Consider the following 14,268-nt stretch of genomic DNA (forward strand, 5'->3'; position numbering starts at 1 on the left):
CTACCACAAGTATGTTCTCTTCCTCTCCAGCTCTTGGGTTTCTGTTTCAGACCAAACACACAGAGAGGCTGGAGGGATTATAAGGAGAAAGGACTGCTCTTATATGGCTGAGGGGCTTCCTGCTCTTTGAACCTGGTGGGTTTTAAAGCCAAGGCTTTGGGACTTCCCTGGTGGTCCAGTGGTTAGGACTCGGCACTTTTCACTGTTGTGTCCTGGGTTCAATCCCTGGTCAGGGAACTAAGATCCTGCAAGCTGCTCACCATGGCCAAAAAAATAATAATAAAATAAAATAAAGCCAAGGCTTTGTTTGGGATTCTAGCAGGTGTTTTGGAAATACCTATAACTGGGAACATTTTTAGCTGAAGCTTTTGACGTACAGGCTGCTCAACCCATTCCGCAGCCCAACTTCTGTACCAAACTCTAAGCCAGCCACACTCCACCCCAGCGAGACTCATTGCCTGCCGAGTGGGCAATCTCACAGGCAGTCCTTCAAATGGACACAGACCAGCTCTCCTGCCGTGTTCCCTACCTGCATCCATGGGAAACACTGTTGTATTTTTCATTCTGAATCCTTGACTGTTACCATCTTAGCAGCAATCTCCAGAATTTACCAACAAAGCCGGAGTCACACACCGCCCATGATAACCCAGGATCAATTAAGAATCGGCACCCAGAGCTACAGATGTAAACCAGACTCCAAGAATCACTAGCCATAAACCAGGAGCTCCCAGGGCAAACCAACACAGAGACAGAGGAAGCACCTGAAAGCCATCATTAAAGATTTACACTTTAAGTCCCAGTTTACCTTTTTTGAAGATGCAAAATGCCATCTACAGTGTGATTGTAACAAGTTGTAAGAAAAAAAAAAAAAAAACTCATGCTAGTTACATATCATAGTAAGCACCTACATTTATTGAGCTGTCCCAGCAACTATGTGGATCAAAAAGACCTACAAGTGTTACCAAGAGCCCAGAAAATCTAAAGTGGACCGAGAATACAGGTGTTCTGAACAAAACAGGGTTTTGATTTGTGGCAACTCTTATCAGCTGGCTAAAAAAAAAGTCATTTAGGGAAATAATTTTTAGCCCTGCTCTTCTTACAATGAAAAGGGGGCTAGGATAAGATCTTTCAGCGTCAGACACTATCAATGAATTTTAAATCCAAACTTATAAGATTACCCAGCCCGTCTTTTTTGTCTTGAAGAACTCAAAATTAAATTTAAAGGGCATAATACACTTCTACCTCTCTCATACAGCTATCAGCTTGTCTAGGGTTATCTGAAATGTTGCAGCAACTGTGGACTTCTCCCTAAGGAATCAAGATCTTGAACCTGAAGTGCTGACAAAACCCCAGGAGGAGACCCAGCCCAAGGCTGATGGTATTTAAAAATCTGAGCCAGTACCCCTCAGTTTTCACTTTCCGATTGATCTGAACAAGCAATAAACTTAGAAAACTCCACAAACGGCCAATTAAATTCACTTTTAATGACTGGACAAAACACCTATAAAATGAAAGCTAATTTCTTAATTAACCAATTTAAAAAAAGAGAGGACAAGAGTAAAAATAAGTTAGCAGGATTGGAACATAAAACAATTTTGCTTTCCATAAGGGCAACTTCAAGCATTGTTACAGTTGCTATGTTTCTTTTAACTGGCTCTTGGAAGGACTTAATTGAGGTATGTTAGTTGGCTCTAGCTGCCATAACAAAATAGCATAGACTGGGCGGATTGGACAACAGAAATTTGTTTACTCACAGTTCTGGAGGCTGGAAGTCCAAGGTCCAGGCCCAGCAGGGTGGGTTTCTGGTGAGAGTCCTCCTGGCTTGCATACGGCTGCTTTCTGGTGTGAAAGCTCTGGTATCTGCTCAATCCATGGCATGAAGGCTGCACTCAGAAGGCCTGGGCCATCAAAACTCACTGGTAAAAGGAAACGAGGAAAAAGCTTGAGGAGTCTGGAGGCCCTGGAGCCTCCACTGCAACCTACCTTTACCGTAAAGCTGAACAGCTGTGCCTCCCAAACCCAGCTCCTCCCAGCTCAGCAAAGGGAGAGCACCTGGCAAGGATGTGGTGAAGGCTTAACTGGGACCAGGTGAAGGTAATGGAAATAAGTCCATGGAAAGACGCTGGGAGTGGTGGTTTCCAAAGGAGAGGAAGACTGGGGAGGAGGAAAGGATTACTTCCAGTTGGAGGAGAAAACTTGCAAAGTCATGTGTGTGGACTATTATGCAGCAATTAAAAGGATGGAACTATTGACTCATAGAGCAACTTGGATCACAAGGGCATTAAGCAGAGTGAAAAAAAAAAAGCCAATCTCAAAAGGTCACATACTGTATGAGTCCATGTATGTATTAACATTCTTGAAAGGACAACACTGTGGAGATGGAAAGCAGATCAGTGGTTGCCGGGGATTAGGGATCATGAAGGCAGGGGAATGACTGTAAAGGGGAACCCCAAGGGAGATCTTTGTGGTGAAAGGACTTTTCTGTATCCTTTTTGTCCTGGTGGTTACCCAGGCCTACGCATGTGATAAAATGACATAGAACAAGACACACGCAGTGTACTGGTTTTGATACTGTGCTATCACCATGTATGACATAAGCATTAGGGGAAACTAGGTAAAAGGTACACAGGGCATCTCTGTATCTTTTCAACTTCCTGTGAATCTATATGTATGGTCTGAATGTTTGTGTCCCCCCAGAAAATCATATGTTGAAGTCTTCTAACCCCCAATGTGATGGTTATAGGAGGTGAGGCCTTTTAGAGGTAATTAGGTGTAGATGAGGTCAAGAGGGTGAGGCCCCCATGATGGGATTAATGCCCTTATAAAAAGAGGGAGAGAGAGAGATCTCTCCCTCTAAACACATGCACCAAGAAAAGGCCATGTTTTTACTGACCTCTGCCCACCAGAGCAAAAGCCAGCTCTACCCACCACCAGTCCCTCCCATCAGGAAACTTCCACAAGCCTCTTAGATAGCCTCATCCACCAGAGGGCAGACAGCAGAAGCAAGAAGAACTACAATCCTGCGGCCTGTGGAACAAAAACCACATTTCAGAAAGATAGACAAGATGAAAAGGCAGAGGGCTATGTACCAGATGAAGGAACAGGATAAAACCCCAGAAAAACAACTAAATGAAATGGAGATAGGCAATCTTCCAGAAAAAGAATTCAGAATAATGATAGTGAAGATGATCCAGGACCTCAGAAAAAGGATGGAGGCAAAGATCAAGAAGATGCAAGAAATGTTTAACAAAGATCTAGAAGAATTAAAGAACAAACAGAGATGAACAATACAATAACTGAAATGAAAGACACACTAGAAGGAATCAATAGCAGAATAACTGAAGCAGAAGAACGGATACATGACCTGGAAGACAGAATGGTGGAATTCACTGCTGCAGAACAGAGTAAAGAAAAAAGAATGAAAAGAAATGAAAACAGCCTAAGAGACCTCTGGGACAACATTAAATGCAACAACATTCGCATTATATGGGTCCCACAAGGAGAAGAGAGAAGGAAAGGACCTGAGAAAATATTTGAAGAGATTATAGTCGAAAATTTCCCTAACATGGGAAAGGAAATAGCCACCCAAGTGCAGGAAGCACAGAGAGTCCCATACAGGATAAACCCAAGGAGAAACACGCTGAGACACATAGTAATCAAATTGGCAAAAATTAAAAACAGAAAAATTATTGAAAGCAGCAAGGGAAAAATGACAAATAACATACAAGGAAACTCCCATAAGGTTAACAGCTGATTTCCCAGCAGAAACTCTACAAGCCAGAAGGGAGTGGCATGATATACTTAAAGTGATGAAAGGGAAGAACCTACAACCAAGATTACTCTACCCAGCAAGGATCTCATTCAGATTCGATGGAGAACTCAAAAGCTTTACAGACAAGCAAAAGCTAAGAGAATTCAGCACCACCAAACCAGCTCTACAACAAGTGCTAAAGGAACTTCTCTAAGTGGGAAACACAAGAGAAGAAAAGGACCTACAAAAACAAACCTATAACAATTAAGAGAATGGTAATAGGAGCATACATATCAATAATTACCTTAAACGTGCATGGATTAAATGCTCCAACCAAAAGACACAGGCTCACTGAATGGATACAAAAACAAGACCCATATATATGCTGTCTACAAGAGACCCACTTCAGACCTAGGGACGCATACAGACTGAAAGTGAGGGGATGGAAAAAGATATTCCATGCAAATGGAAATCAAAAGAAAGCTGGAGTAGCAATACCCATATCAGATAAAATAGACTTTAAAATAAAGAATGTTACAAGAGACGAGGAAGGACACTACATAATGATCAAGGGATCAATCCAAGAAGAAGATATAACAGTTATAAATATATATGCACCCAACATAGGAGCACCTCAATACATAAGGCAACTGCTAACAGCTCTAAAAGAGGAAATCGACAGTAACACAATAATACTGGGGGACTTTAACACCTCACTTGCACCAATGGACAGATCATCCAAACAGAAAATTAATAAGGAAACACAAGCTTTAAATGACACGATAGACCAGATAGATTTAATTGATATTTATAGGACACTCCATCCAAAAATGGCAGATTACACTTTCTTCTCAAGTGCGCACGGAACATTCTCCAGGATAGATCACATCGTGGGTCACAAATCAAGCCTCTGTAAATTTAAGAAAATTGAAATCATATCAACCATCTTTTCTGACCACAGCACTATGATATTAGAAATCAATTACAGGGGGAAAAAACGTAAAAAACATACACACATGGAGGCTAAACAATACGTTACTAAATAACCAAGAGATCTGAAGACATCAAAGAGGAAATCAAAAAATACCTAGAGACAAATGACAATGAAAACACGACGATCCAAAACCTATGGGATGCAGCAAAAGCAGTTCTAAGAGGGAAATTTATAGCTATACAAGCCTACCTCAAGAAACAAGAAAAATCTCAAACAAACAATCTAACATTACACCCAAAGGAACTGGAGAAAGAAGAACAAACAAAACCCAAAGTTAGCAGAAGGAAAGAAATCATAAAGATCAGAGCAGAAAGAAATGAAACAGAAACAAAGAAAACAATAGCAAAGATCAATAAAACTAAAAGCTGGTTCTTTGAGAAGATAAACAGAATTGATAAACCATTAGCCAGACTCATCAAGAAAAAGAGGGAGAGGACTCAAATCAATAAAATTAGAAATGAAAAAGGAGAAGTTACAACAGACACTGCAGAAATACAAAGCATCCTAAGAGACTACTACAAGCAACTCTATGCCAATAAAATGGACAACCTGGAAGAAATGGACAAATTCTTAGAAAGCTATAACCTTCCGACTGAACCAGGAAGAAACAGAAAATATGAACAGACCAATCACAAGTAATGAAATTGAAACTGTGATTAAAAATCTTCCAACAAACAAAAGTCCAGGACCAGATGGCTTCACAGGTGAATTCTATCAAACATTTAGAGAAGAGCTAACACCCATCCTTCTCAAACTCTTCCAAAAAATTGCAGAGGAAGGAACACTCCCAAACTCATTCTATGAGGCCACCATCACCCTGATACCAAAACCAGACAAAGATACTACAAAAAAAGAAAATTACAGACCAGTATCACTGATGAATACAGATGCAAAAATCCTCAACAAAATACTAGCAAACAGAATCCAACAACACATTAAAAGGATCATACACCATGATCAAGTGGGGTTTGTCCCAGGGATGCAAGGATTCTTCAATATACGCAAATCAATCAATGTGATACACCATATTAACAAATTGAAGAATAAAAACTATATGATCATCTCAATAGATGCAGAAAAAGCTTTTGACAAAATTCAATACCCGTGTATGATAAAAACTCTCCAGAAAGTGGGCATAGAGGGAACCTACCTCAACATAATAAAGGCCATATACGACAAACCCACAGCAAACATCATTCTCAATGGTGAAAAACTGAAAGCATTTCCTCTAAGATCAGGAACAAGACTAGGATGTCCACTCTTACCACTGTTATTCAGCATAGTTTTGGAAGTCCTAGCCACAGCAATCAGAGAAGCAAAAGAAATAAAAGGAATACAAATCGGAAAAGAAGAAGTAAAACTGTCACTGTTTGCAGATGACATGATACTATACATAGAGAATCCTAAAGATGCTACCAGAAAACTACTAGAACTAATCAATGAATTTGGTAAAGCTGCAGAATACAAAATTAATGCACAGAAATCTCTTGTATTCCTCTACACTAATGAAGAAAAATCTGAAAGAGAAATTAAGGAAATACTCCCATTTACCACTGCAACAAAAAGAATAAAATACCTAGGAATAAACCTACCTAGGGAGACAAAAGACCTGTATGCAGAAAACTATAAGACACTGATGAAAGAAATTAAAGATGATACCAACAGATGAAGAGATATACCATGTTCTTGGATTGGAAGAATCAATATTGTGAAAATGACTATACTACCCAAAGCAATCTACAGATTCAGTGCCATCCCTATCAAATTACCAATGGCATTTTTTACAGAACTCGAACACAAAATCTTAAAATTTGTATGGAGACACCAAATACCCCAAAGAGCCAAAGCAGTCTTGAGGGGGAAAAAAAACAGAGCTGGAGTAATCAGACTCCCTGACTTCAGACTATACTACAAAGCGACAGTCATCAAGACAATATGGTACTGGCACAAAAACAGACATACAGATCAATGGAACAGGATAGAAAGCCCAGAGATAAACTCACACACCTATGGTCAACTAATCTATGACAAAGGAGGCAAGGATATACAGTGGAGAAAAGACAGTCTCTTCAATAAGTGGTGCTGGGAAAACTGGACAGCTACATGTAAAAGAATGAAATTAGAACACTCCCTAACACCATACACAAAAATAAACTCAAAATGGATTAGAGACCTAAATGTAAGATCGGGCACTATAAAACTCTTAGAGGAAAACATAGGAAGAACACTCTTTGACATAAATCACAGCAAGATATTTTTTGATCTACCCCCTAGAGTGATGGAAATAAGAACAAAAATAAACAAGTGGGACCTAATGAAACTTAAAAGCTTTTGCACAGCAAAGGAAACCATAAACAAGACAAAAAGACAGCCCTCAGGATGGGAGAAAATATTTGCAAACGAATCAACGGACAAAGGATTCATCTCCAAAATATATAAACAGCTCATGCAGCTCAATATTAAAAAAACAAACAACCCAATCCAAAAATGGGCAGAAGACCTAAATAGACATTTCTCCAAAGAAGACATACAGATGGCCAAGAAGCACATGAAAAGCTGCTCAACATCACTAATTATTAGAGCAATGCAAATCAAAACTACAATGAGGTATCACCTCACACCAGTTAGAATGGGCATCATCAGAAAATCTACATACAACAAATGCTGGAGAGGGTGTGGAGAAAAGGGAACCCTCTTGCACTGTTGGTGGGAATGTAAATTGATACAGCCACTATGGAGAACAGTATGGAGGTTCCTTAAAGAACTAAAAATAGAACTACCATACGACCCAGCAATCCCACTACTGGGCATATACCCTGAGAAAAGCGTAATTCAAAAAGACACATGCACCCCAATGTTCACTGCAGCACTATTTACAATAGCCAGTTCATGGAAGCAACCTAAATGCCCATCGACAGACGAATGGATAAAGAAGATGTGGTACAAATATACAATGGAATATTACTTAGCCATAAAAAGGAACGGAATTGGGTCATTTGTAGAGACGTGGATGGATCTAGAGACTGTCATACAGAGTGCAGTAAGTCAGAAAGAGAAAAACAAATATCGTATTTTAACGCATATATGTGGAACCTAGAAAATGGTACAGATGAACCGGTTTGCAGGGCAGAAATAGAAACACAGATGTAGAGAACAAACATATGGACACCAAGGGGGGGAAGCCACGGGGGGCAGGTGTGATGAATTGGGAGATTGGGATTGACATGTATACACTGATGTGTATAAAATGGATGACTAATAAGAAAACAAATAAGTAAATAAATAAACATAAAAATAAATAAATAAATAAATAAAAAAGAAAAGGCCATGTGAGCACTCAGCAAGAAGACGGCCATCTACAAGCCGGGGAGAGACGTCTCACCAGAAATTGACCATGTCAGCACCTTGATCTTGGACTTCCCGCCCCCAGAACCATGAGAAATAAATGTGTGCTCTTTAAGCCTCCCAGTCTCAGCCCAAGCTGACTGAGACACTATAATTATTTCAAAATAAAAAGTTGAAAAACAAAACTAAATCTAAGGCTAAATTCCAGCAAATACAAAAAAAGCAAAAAAAAGAGAGAGTGAGACAGTCAGCTGCAGTTTCAGTGGCAGGAAGAAGATTTGCTGTGAGAGTAGAAAGTGAATTTGGTGACTAGAGCAGAGACCAAGACAGTTAAGGATAAAGAAGGTGAAGAAAAAGGACTCGCTGGTGAAAGAGGTTTTAAACCCACGTGGAAGAGTCTGGGCTTATTCTTTCTCCTGTGAGTTAATAAAAATTCTCTGTTCTTGTCCGTGAAGAAGACAGCTGTCCGTTTTCCAGGAGTTCGGCTGATAAAAATTCATGGCCACCCGGCAACGTGCTGGTTGTGAGACTGGCTTCTAGTTGCCCCTGTGCCTCTTGTGCTCTGATTTTAATCCAACAGCCCCCACAGCCCTGAGCTCCCTTTTCTGCAAAAATCAAAGGTGATCTATCATTTCTAGAGAAACCTCCTCTAGGGAATTTTACATAATGTTCTGAAAGCCAGAAGTAACGGGTCCTCTGGAAACGCTAAGCAAAGAGTATTCAGCGGCCTCTGTAACGGCAGTGGTGTCAGTACCAGACTTCAACCTCTTCAGCCCTCAAAGGGCACGGATTCACGTAGTGTGCTGAACACAGGCACATCACGAGAGGCTGCGCTCCGTCAAGAGTTACAGCTGGGTCTGTTTACAACAGCAGGACATGGAAGCAACCTACACGTCCATCGACACATGAATGGATAAAGAAGACGTGGCACAGATATACAATGGACTATTACTCAGCCATAAAAAGAAACGAAATGGAGGTATTTGTAGTGAGGTGGATGGAGTTAGAGTCTGTCATACAGAGTGAAGTAAGTCAGAAAGAGAAAAACAAATACAGTATGCTAACACATATATATGGAATCTAAGGAAAAAAAAAAAAAAGGCCATGAAGAACCTAGTGGCAAGATGGGAATAAAGACACAGACCTACTAGAGAATGGACTTGAGGATATGGGGAGGGGGTGGGGTGAGATGTGACAGGGTGAGAGAGTGTCATGGACATATATACACTACCAAATGTAAAATAGATAGCTAGTGGGAAGCAGCCGCATAGCACAGGGAGATCAGCTCGGTGCTTTGTGACCACCTAGAGGGGTGGGATGGGGAGGGTGGGAGGGAGGGAGATGCAAGAGGGAAGAGAAATGGGAACATATTGTATATGTATAACTGATTCACTTTGTTATAAAGCAGAAGCTAACACACCATTGTAAGGCAATTATACTTCAATAAAGATGTTTAAAAAAAAAAAAAAGAATTACAGCTGGAGAGGAAACAGTCGACAAAACAAAATGACGGCCTACCGAATGGGAGAAGATATTTGCAAGTTGTATGACCAATGAGAGATTAATATCCAGCATGTATAAACAGCTCATACAACTTAATATCAAAAACAACAAAACAAAACCAAAAAAAAAAGAACCAACCTGATTAAAAAAATGGGCAGAAGACATTTTGCAAAGAGGAAATGAGGATGGCCAACAAGCACATTCAAAGAATGTGCTAATCAAGGAACTGCAAATCAAAACCACAATGAGATATCGCCTGACACCTGTCAGAATGGCCATCATCAAAAAGAACACAAATAACAAATGTTGGCGAACATGTGGAGAAAAAGGAACCCAAGTATACTGTTGGTGGGAATGTAAATGGGTGCAGCCACTGTGGAAAACAGTATGGAGGTTTCTCAAAAAACGAAAAATAGAACTACCATGTGAGCCAGCAGTTCCACTCCTGGGTATATATCCGAAAAAAAAACGAAAACACGAATTCAAGAAGATACATGCACTCCAGTGTTCATAGCAGCACTATTTACAATAGCCAAGACATGGAAGCAACCTAAGTGTCCATCAATAGATGAATGATAAACAAAATTATATATATATTTTATATATATACACACACACACACACATGCACATGCACAATGGAATACTACTCAGCCATGAAAAATAATGAAATTTTGCCATTTGCAACAACATGGATGGACTTGGAGGGCATTATGCTAAGTGAAGTAAGTCAGACAAAGACAAATACTGTATGATATCACTTATATGTGGAATCTTAAAATTACAAAAAACTATTGAATATAACAAAAAAGAAGCAGAGTCACAGATATAAAGAACAGACTACTGGTTACCAGTGGGGAGGGGGTGAGGGAGTGGGAGACACAAACTATTGGTGTAAGATAGACTCAAGGATGTATTGTACAGCACAGGTAATATGGCCAATATTTTGTAATAACTATAAATGGAAAGTAACCTTTAAAAATTGTATAACATTTTTTAAAAACTTTTTTTAGAGAATTACAGCTGGGACACTGCTGTCCAGTTGACTGTTGTCAAGGACACGCCCCTTTCTTCCTCATTTATTCATCCAGGATGTCCTGTCCATTTGTTTGGAAAATGATGAAAAACGAACGATCGCAAACAGAAATAGCTCTCCCTTTTGTAGAAAGAGCCATCTGAAGAGGGACTAAAGAGGGAGGGAGATTCCAGTGGCAGGCGCTGAGCCCGGGGGGAGCGGGGGTCCATCCCCAGCAGCCCAGCACTGCTTTCTTGCCCAGATAGCCGAATAAATTTAAACAAACTCCAGCTGCATCCTGGCCATTTATGTCAGAGATGTGCTTTTTCCTGTAAGTGTAAACCACACTTCTGACAGCTTTTATGGACAAAAGCAAGTCTTTCTTTCATGAACATTTATTTCTTCGGTGCAGCTCCCGGTGGCAGAGATGATGACCTCTCATAAGGTCAACAAGCATCTTCAGGACCAGGGTGGGGGGTGATCGGCTGCAGGGCAGAGAAGATAATCCACTCGTCTGTGCAAAACGGGAAAGGATTTTGAGTCTCGAAGCTGGAGATCATACTATCTATCTACTCATTATACATTTTATCTATAAAAAAATTTTTTTTAAATTTCACAAGTACATATACCAGGCTCAGGAGGCTCTTGATCCTCTTGGAACAAATGCCACATGTTACTGGGGAAAACTAACAGGAAACCTAGCATGTGCACACTTGGCCTAAGGCAGTTACTTCAAACCCGATTCCCTGAAGCATTTAATTATAACAACACGAGGCTGGGTTTTGGCTTGTTCACGGGGCACTCACACCTTCTCTCTAACCTTGCTTCATCAAAATGTCCTTAAGAAGTGGAAGTCGATCATTTATCAGGATCATTTCAAGGGAAGGGGTGGGGGGCAAGTCACTTATTCCCTCTTCTCCTGAAAGCATCGATCTGCTTTTCCCTCTCTTGACCCTTGCTGGTGTCTGAGTCTATAGGAAAGTGTGCTTTACTGTGAACTTTTCTCTAGGCTGTTCTATATGCTGAAACCAAGAGACTAACAGAAGACAGAGACTTTAAGACACATAATCTGGAAAAAAAGTGGAAAGACAGCTTACTCATGTATTCAACAAACATTTATTGAGTGTCTGCTTTGTGCACGGCACTGGGCTGGATTCTGTAAGAAACAGAAACATAAATGATATCTGCCTTCCAAAGCTTACACTACAGCAAGAAAGACAGTCTTTAAATACACACACACACACACACACACACACACACACACACACAGTGTGCTAATTTCCTTTAATGGAAGGGAGGTGTTCTATGGACCACAGAGGAGAGACCATCCAAAACCAGAAGTAGGAAGGGGTTGCTCATCGTTTAGGCTCTACTGCTGGCTAGACCCGTGGTCTTGAGCAAGTTACTTAGCTACTCTGAGCCTCGGTTTCTAAAAGCTTTCTGCTTTTAGAATCTGCCTTTAAAGTCAAGATGGTCTCGATGAGGCCTCTAGCACAAGACCTGACTCTCAAGGGACATTGGGTGGGATGAGTGATGTAACCAACCATGTGAATATGACTTGACGAGGAGAGAGAGCTCACCGTGGGTGGAGGTAATCAAAGCTTCACAGAGGAAAGGGGGTGTAAGCTGAATCCTGACAGGTGAGTCAGGATTTAAAGAGGAAGAGGAAGAAATGGGAGTGGATGTGGGGAGAGGGAAACCCTGGCAAGACGGAAATGTCATTGGTGAAGGGCAGAGGTAGGAAAGGCAGATGCATATTCAATGAGTAGGTGTGTCCGGATGGAAGAGAAGGTCACAGTGAAATCAGAGGATGAGTGTCAGCATTGCAGAGAGCCTGGAAGACTGGCCTAGGGGTTCAGGGGATGTTAGGACTCACGGGACATAAGGACCACCTTGTCTAACCCTTTATTTTACGGGTGAGGGAACTGAGACTCAGGAAACTTGCCCCAGGCCGTGTCGGTAGTAAGCCTCTTGAATGACAGTCTCATGTTATATCCACTATGCAGTGATTTTCTAATGGGGTACTTTGGAACCCTAAGTTTCCACAAAGGGGCCTCAGCGGCCTCCATATGAAAAAGGGGAGAGGAAGCTGGGGCCATTCCAACAATTTACCACTTGGATATACTAGGTGGCTGCATGAGGTCTCACTTGGGCTTTAAGAGGAGTCTCCTAATTAAAAAAAAGAAAGAAAATATCTCCACTTTGCTACAGCATGGTAGTTAATTAGTTAGTTAGTGATTACAGACTAGAGCTTTTGAAGATTTTGACTACACGTAAGACTGACTCTTCTTATAAGAGGTATAAGCAAGAGGTTCATGCAATGTAGATGCAAATGGAGGTCCAGTCCTGCCAGAACTTCATGGAAAATCTCTGCACTTGACTTGGATTCTGTTTTCAAGACTCAGAGTCTCCGTATGATACCCTGTAATAAGCAGTTATTTGATACATAAACGTCTAGCCTGATGTAAGAGAAGAGGTAACTACTCCAGACCCCCAGGACCTGAGACTATTCTAGGACTCTTCTACTTCCTTAAAGCCCTTGACATGTTTTATTTAAGTTTGAAGAGTTTCCAGGTTTCTTTCCTGTCCTGGCCAATGTTCATTTTGACCTCATGGGGGGAAGTAATAGGAGAGGGGAGAGCACAAAGACGAAATACATATGTAATGGGTCAGAGATGATTAAAGATGATATGAATAAAGTATTAGTGTCCAGCAGGTTTGCAGGAGTGAAGAGTGATTCCAGATACTCAGATGCCTTACAAAGTACAAAGCTGATTGTCAGGGGCTAGTTTATGTCACACCTGAAGTGAGCTTTTCTTTAGAGCAAGACTGTAATCCTAAGAAAGCAGCTTTTAAAGAAATCAAACTTGATCGATGGACAGTAAACCAAACAACAAACACATTGGTCACTTACTTTCTGCTGTTGGGTTCTACAGACCAGGAATTAGCACACACCTCTGTGTGTGCGTGTGTGTGTGTATATTGTTGTTGTTGTTTTAACCCACAAAACAGCCCTGCGAGGAGAATACTTCCCTCACCTTACTGATGAGGGAACTGACTCTGTAACTTGCCAGTTCCCATGAATAACAACACAGGGCAAAGCTGATTTCAATCCAGGCCTAGATAACTCAAAACATTGCACTTCTAGAGCAAAGCCCAGACTCTGGAATATTCAGTAGACTTGTTGCTGCTGGTTTGACTTGGGTCGATAGTTTATGGTGGTTGGTAGAAAAACAAGGTTCGGAAATCAGGTGGCAAAAGCCGGGCCCTTCTCTTAGTGGAGTCAAGTGCATGCGGTCCTGGCTCCCACGCTAAGAAGTGCACCTGCCTCCCAGGGGCCTGGTTCATCCCTTGAGAAGTAACTGCTCCCCTTCTGCTCCCTTTCAGCTCTTCGTAAGAGAACCTGAAAAGCGCCTGGGGGTGAGGGGAGACATCCGCCAGCACCCCTTGTTTCGGGAGATCAATTGGGAAGAGCTGGAGAAGAAGGAGATTGACCCTCCGTTCAGGCCTAAGGTGGTAAGGAGCCTCTGGGGCCCTGTGGTCCTGCCAGCACAGTCCTCACATCACACCCAGGCTGCCGGGGCCTTGACTTCCCACCCACCCTCCGCAGTTCTTGGAAGAAAGTCTTCTTTAATCAGGCTATTGGGCTGGGGGGGAGGGG

The 14,268-nt window shown here is 41.3% G+C and overlaps 1 protein-coding gene and 1 long non-coding RNA gene across 4 annotated transcripts in view; one reads left to right on the forward strand and one right to left on the reverse strand.

Moving 5' to 3' along the window:
- PRKCQ (protein kinase C theta) overlaps positions 1-14,268 on the forward strand; it is a 154,265-nt gene that overhangs the window by 137,181 nt on the left and 2,816 nt on the right. For all 3 annotated transcript variants that reach the window (XM_059912138.1, XM_059912136.1, XM_059912137.1), the window contains exon 17: positions 13,995-14,123. In XM_059912138.1, coding sequence (XP_059768121.1) covers positions 13,995-14,123 — 129 coding nt within the window. The remainder of the gene's footprint in view (positions 1-13,994; positions 14,124-14,268) is intronic.
- The window catches only part of LOC132358841 (uncharacterized), a 234,637-nt gene that overhangs the window by 57,241 nt on the left and 163,128 nt on the right, over positions 1-14,268 (reverse strand). The window contains exon 4 of the long non-coding RNA XR_009500585.1: positions 1,755-1,916. This is a non-coding gene — a long non-coding RNA (uncharacterized LOC132358841). The remainder of the gene's footprint in view (positions 1-1,754; positions 1,917-14,268) is intronic.

Source organism: Balaenoptera ricei, chromosome 2, assembly GCF_028023285.1.
Source record: "Balaenoptera ricei isolate mBalRic1 chromosome 2, mBalRic1.hap2, whole genome shotgun sequence".
NCBI classification, from domain to species: Eukaryota; Metazoa; Chordata; class Mammalia; order Artiodactyla; family Balaenopteridae; genus Balaenoptera; species Balaenoptera ricei.